The sequence below is a fragment of the Trichomonas vaginalis genome, chromosome I, assembly GCF_026262505.1.
Source record: "Trichomonas vaginalis G3 chromosome I, whole genome shotgun sequence".
NCBI classification, from domain to species: domain Eukaryota; phylum Parabasalia; order Trichomonadida; family Trichomonadidae; genus Trichomonas; species Trichomonas vaginalis.
Window position 1 is genome coordinate 5,158,507 of NC_067203.1, and position 6,000 is coordinate 5,164,506.

At 35.0% G+C, this 6,000-nt stretch overlaps 3 protein-coding genes and 1 pseudogene across 4 annotated transcripts, besides 1 other annotated feature; 2 read left to right on the forward strand and 2 right to left on the reverse strand.

Annotated features, from left to right (window-relative positions):
• Positions 1–5,913: part of a mobile genetic element that runs on past the window's edge.
• On the reverse strand, positions 843–1,266 carry TVAGG3_0932550 (annotated as a pseudogene). The gene has a single exon. A coding segment is annotated over exon 1 (424 nt).
• On the forward strand, positions 1,312–1,560 carry TVAGG3_0932560 (uncharacterized protein; the record flags this gene model as incomplete). Its single annotated transcript, XM_001287928.2, has 1 exon — positions 1,312–1,560. One exon carries the CDS (start codon positions 1,312–1,314, stop codon positions 1,558–1,560), a length of 249 nt encoding a protein of 82 aa, XP_001287929.2.
• Positions 1,879–2,442, forward strand: TVAGG3_0932570 (uncharacterized protein; the record flags this gene model as incomplete). Its single annotated transcript, XM_001282520.2, has 1 exon — positions 1,879–2,442. One exon carries the CDS (start codon positions 1,879–1,881, stop codon positions 2,440–2,442), a length of 564 nt encoding a protein of 187 aa, XP_001282521.2.
• TVAGG3_0932580 (organellar and viral DNA polymerase type B) lies at positions 3,154–4,464 on the reverse strand (the record flags this gene model as incomplete). The annotated part of the gene is made up of 1 exon (XM_001286478.2): positions 3,154–4,464. The coding sequence occupies one exon, from the start codon at positions 4,462–4,464 to the stop codon at positions 3,154–3,156; it is 1,311 nt and encodes a 436-aa protein (XP_001286479.2).
• Positions 5,914–6,000: the final 87 nt, after the last annotated feature.

Below are 6,000 nucleotides of genomic sequence, written 5' to 3' on the forward strand. Positions count from 1 at the left end.
AGCTTCTACTGCCTTCGTTATCATAGTGAATGGTTCATTCCATGGAACAAATTTATTTGTCGGTGGATTTGAATCTGAAGCAAATGCAACTTTAAGAGTTGGATTGAAAGCAATGATATCATTTACAGATATAGATGTGCATTGTAAGGCGTCGCTACTGAACTTTACTTTAAGCTGAATGTTTCCTGCAAAAGCTGGAATAAATCGAATAGCTTCTAATGGAAGGAATCTTCTAACAGGAATTCTTAAACGAAGCTTAAAATCAAATGATTTTCCTGCTGTAATTGGACCACTAACAATTTGTCCTGTTCTGCATGTTCCCGAATGACTCCATACATCTTCATGTCGAGTCTTTGAGAAAACATCTACTTTCTTTATTTGTTCGGTAGTTTGTGAGTTTGAAGTTATATATGCTTCTTCTTTGCGTTGTCTTGAGAATATACGATACGACCATTTGCAAGGATTTGATATCCAGCAACTGCATAGAAAGCGTCATCGAAACCAATCCAAAATCCTGGTGGGTTTGTTTTATTGGAACCTGAACCAATTTCTTTATCTACAATAAATTGACCTTCCATTTTATACGTAATGAATGTATTGTAAAGGTCCAACATATTTTCACCAGGAGGTGAGAGATTGAATGTTACCCATGTGTTATCTTTAGCAGTTCCAGGTTGTGATGGAATCTTTGCGTCAGAATATTTTCTATTAGTGTCACCAATTTGAACTGCATTGTCTATGATATCGAAATATGAGCGAATCTGATGAATATGCTCTGCTGGAGTAAATTCGTTTAGCTGTTCGTTCTGCATGTATTTACTTCAGATAAAAATATCTATTTACTTCATTATTCTCACTCTTCTTCTTGGCATTCGTGGTGGAAGTTGTTTCTTGACATTTGCAATGAACTGTACATTCTCTTTTGTCTCAACTTCTTTCACTGGCGGGTCAGGATTCTTTGACTCGGTTTGTTTTTCAATGAAATTCACGAACTTTGCAATAAGCTCTTGGTTCGTTATTGAAAGTACATCTGGCTTCTTTTCTTCTGGTTCTATTGACTTTTCAGTTTGAATAGAAGGTTTAACATGGGCTTCGCCCTCGGTGCCATGCACCTTAATACTGTCGCTTTCTGCATTCGCTAATGGAACCTTTCTTTTTCTTACGTATATTTACCATCTTTACTCTGACTTACGTAATAGAAAGGATGTTGTATTCTCTTGCGTCATTTAATATAATAGACTCTCGCTCTGATTTTGACAAGCTCATTTTACATCGGTTAAAGTTTTAATTTTGTTTTTTATCTGCAGTCAAATGACTCAGACAAGCCCTACGGACAAGACCCAAGGGGTCATAGATGTTGAAGCATTGAAGAAAGAAATTCGTGAGCAAATTTTATCCGAACTGAAGGAACAAAAACAAGAACAAAAGCCAGAGAGACCAAAGAGAAAACTTAGTGAAAAACAACTTGCTGCATTAGCTGCTGGAAGACAAAAGAACCCAAGACTACTGGCGAAAAAAGCTAGAGAAGAAGCTAAAGAAGCTGAAGCAAAGAAAGAGTAAATGGTTTATTTTTATCCGAATTAAATGTATAGACAAATACCTTTATCTGTTGCGTTCAGTAGTGAAAACCCTGACGTCAAAATAAAGGGGAACAGAGTAACTTTTAAGTTTCCAACAGACTGGATTGTGAACATAAATGAAGAGAAGTACATTGGCATAACAAATATGTATATAACACGTGCTTTCAGAAAGGTTGACTTTATACTTTAAGTCGAGATAGAAAATGACGAACAGTCTTTAAGCGCCCAAAACATTCACATATACAAATACTTTAAAGACGATACAACATTGCAACAATGTATGATTTCATTTAATGAGATGTTCGAGAAAAAGTTCAACATTGAAGTACAAACTTTACAGCCTTTACGTGAGTTTCTTGCACAACTGAAAGAAGAAGGTAGTCGGCCACAACTTATAGACTTTCATTATGAATTTAATGAAAATGAAGATGGAACACATGACTGTCAGTTTGTTGTATTCTCACCATTCAATGAAGTCGCTAAAGAGAAAGAAAATCCATTACGTATAAGATTTCAAATCTCTGAACCAAGTGATGATTTCAAGAATGTTTTCAATTATGATGCAATGCTTCCGAGGAAAAATGAATTTTCAAAGATTGTAACACCTGGCATTTGGGATAGAAAGCAAGCTATATTATATTCAAACTTAAGTAAGGGAGTTGAAAATGAGTTCATTGGTCATACAAGAACTTCACCACTTCCTAACCCTAAATACTATAAATTAACTGGCTTCAATCGTGAGTTTTGGATAGACATGTTCTCCATTCATGACCATAACTGCCCAGTGTTCTTACCTCCAGACCATAAGGACTGTCTCTACATTGAAGCACAACTCTTAAACTCTACCATCGCAGTATTGTAAAATCTACGCTAGTTTTATTTTTTTCTGAAAATTTTATTTGAGTGAAAGGCATGGAAGGTGAAGGGCATTGGCAAACACTCGAACATGACAATGACTATGAAATCTTTTCAGAGTACCCTTATCCAATTAGACGTATAAGCAATAAAAGAGTTGTTAGTGAGTTTGACCAAGGAGATGGTTATATTTGTGTAAATTTAAACAAACACAAGCTGATGAAACATAGAATAGTTGCAGAAACTTTCATTCCGAACCCTGAAGGACTTCGTGAAGTAGACCATATAAACAAAGACAGAGGAGACTTTCATATCTCGAACTTAAGATGGACGACAAGAAGAGAAAACATGAGAAATATTTCTGGTTCAAATGGCTATTGGTTTGACATTGTTAACTCTCTTCCTGAAGACGCTGTTGAAATTATACAATACTCATATCACACGTTAGAGAACTACTACTATGTCCCAAGTGAAGATGCCTTTTACTATTTCATGGGAACTCAATACAGACGAATGAATGTCTTAAGACAGTATAACAAAGATTATATAAACATTACAGATGTAGAAGGAAGAAGAACAAAGCTGTCTATTGCAAAGTTTAAGAGAGACAATGGTTATACATAAATGAGAAAAATATATGACCTCATGGGCTTCGCCCTCACCGCTAGCGGCTTATTTTTATCACGAATGACCTCATTGCTGACAAAAATAAATGACCTCAGAACTTCAACTTACGAATAAAGCTTGTTTTAGTCGTTATTGAGAAGTTAAACTTTTCAGCAAAGCAAGGTTGACATGACTTACATAAGTCAAATCCAATCTCTTGACCATCATGAAGTGCTTTGTAAAGTTTCATTAAACTGAACTCAGAGTCTTTGTCATATGTTCCAACAGGTATGTGAATGTTCTTATCTTCATTGTAATAGCATTGTATAGCTTCAGGAAACATTTCATTTGCTGTTAAAGCAAGGACGTCTTGTTTGATACCTTTGCAACGTGCATGGAATGCAACTTCATTTAAATCGTTAGTGAGTAAGTCTATGTAGGTCTTCTTTCCACAAAATATTGACTTGTATGCTAAACTTTGTTTTCCAGGTGTTATTTCTGCGAAGTCAGAATGAAATTGACCAAGGTTCTTTCCTATAAGTTCGCGACCGTATCTCTTCTTAAACTCTGCTGCAAGCTTTGGTATGTCTTCATTGAAAATATGCATGCTATCACAGTCCTGGTAAAATATTTGAAGGCCCATATCCTCAGCAGTGCAAAATACTTCGTTCATTATTCTCTTCGACATTGACAGAATATTAACACCAAGTGGACAGAAGTTAAAGTGTCTGCAAATGCTTTTCGTTAGCTTGAAAATAGTTTTATCTGAACCATCCAAACCTTCGAACTTCACTATATGGTTGTAGTTTCTGATGGCATATCTTATAGCATCTTTGTCATTTACTATGGTTATTTTTGACTCAATAGGAGATAGAATAGTTTTGCCATAAATACTGTTCAGAATGAGCTTTATATTTTCTTGCAAAGGATTTCCTTCTTTCTTATACTTTAACCTTAACTCAAACAACTTCTTTACTTCATCTCTTATTCTAATATCTCTGTTTCCATCGTAATAGTATCCTTGCAACACTTCACATTTGACACCTTGATATTTTATGAGGTCTTGTAATGTTATATGGTCAACATACATTAAACAGCAAGTGTTTGAACTTCTGGGAACGTTAAGTTCTGGATTTAGTTCAGGGTCACAAACTATTAAAGGAAAGTGTCTATGTATTCCAATCTCTGTTATCTTAATGAGAACAAAGAAGCCAGACATAAACTTTTCACCAATGGGTTCCTTTTGGTCGTCATCGAATAAATGTCTCATGAGATACTCTGTGCTTAACATTTCTTTCTTCATAACCTTTGGAATACCTTCTAAAGTATAAAGTCTTGCTATAGCTGATGGATATAATGAAACAGCGTCGAAATCAGCAATGAGTTTCTTTTCGCTCTTTTGTTTCATGTTATCTGACAGCATACATCTTCCACCTTGAATACAGCGTGAAATAAATTCTCTTGGTTTATTTGAGAGGTCATATAAATTTCCATTCGGGAAGTACACTCTGTTCTCAAACAATTTGTTAGCAATTGAACAAATACTAACGTAGTCATAAACGTTTAAATCAAATTCTTTCAATATCATTGCGGAACTTAACAAAACCTTCTCTTAAAATTCTTACATCTTGTTTGCAATAAAATGTGCTATACTTTTCTAAGTCGAAGTGGTTTCATCTATTCTGCAACCTTTGATGGAATCTATGTTTTTCATGAACGTATCCGCATCCTGGATAAACTTACATGCTTCAGAAATGACACCAGTTCTGTTGTCATTTGCTAACAAAACACTGCTGTAGTAGTTGTATGGAAATACTTCTTTCGGTCCTGTTTGTAAGTTAAACATAGCAGGAAATAGTTTAAGCTTCTTATTTATAACACTGTAAGAGTCTTTTATAATAATTGCCCTTCCTTTATATAAGCCAGTTATTTGCATTGTTCGTGAACCTTTAATGATGGGAGTTCCTTTCACTTCTGTCATGTGTCTTAAGATGAAGTTTATATCATAACTGAGGTTATGGAAATATATTAAACTCTTGTCAGGAAGTCGTTCCAAAAATTCTGTTGCACAGTTCTGACCCCAAATGCTTTGACTCACTGAACCATCTTCACTGTCATAACAGATGTTAAAGGCTTTATGAAAGCCATCTGTGCTACACTCAAAGTCAGCAAAGAAAACGTGCTCAGGAATGAACTTGCACTTTTTTTATTTACTTCTTTTGACTCGGCTTTCTTCTTCAGTTGTACACAATACTTTGGAGCATATGTCAAATCTTTAAATGGTGCAAGGTTCTGTTTATATAAGTCAGTCGTATATGTGAAAAGTTCTCCATAAGAAATAGGTTCGAAATATTTGCACTCCCACAATGTTTTCATAACATCCCATAACGGTGTTGTTCTATCATAACGAACTACATATTTTGTTCTCTCTCTTTGTATAAATCTTCATCTGTTTCTCAATGTTCATTCCACCACACTCCTTCAAGATTTCTATATAGTTGCGAATGAAATATGTTGTCATTGGTAATCTTTCATTTAGCATGTAGTGGTCTTCAACAAGAAGTAAGTCAATAGTTCGAACAGTTTCACATTCTTTTGGTATGTATCTCTTTATTTCATTATGTCTTGAGTCATTGAAGTAACCAATGGTAACATTAAATGCTATACCTGTTGCGTCAGAAATTTCTTGTACTTTACTTTGAGGAAAGTCTCTAACACGAATGACTTCTCTCATGTGGTCAATAGTTTCTTCATTTACTCCAGCCTGAATGCAAGCATAAACGAAACAATTGTCTTCTGTCATAAGTGCTGCAGTTCTTTTGTTCAATTCATTGAAGATTTGGTAGCGTTCAAGATTTATAGGTAATGTGCAATGTGCAACGTATTACTTCCAAGAACTGACCGCTTCTCTTCTTTATAGACTTCTTATTCACCATTATTTTCCAAGCTTTCTATAAGT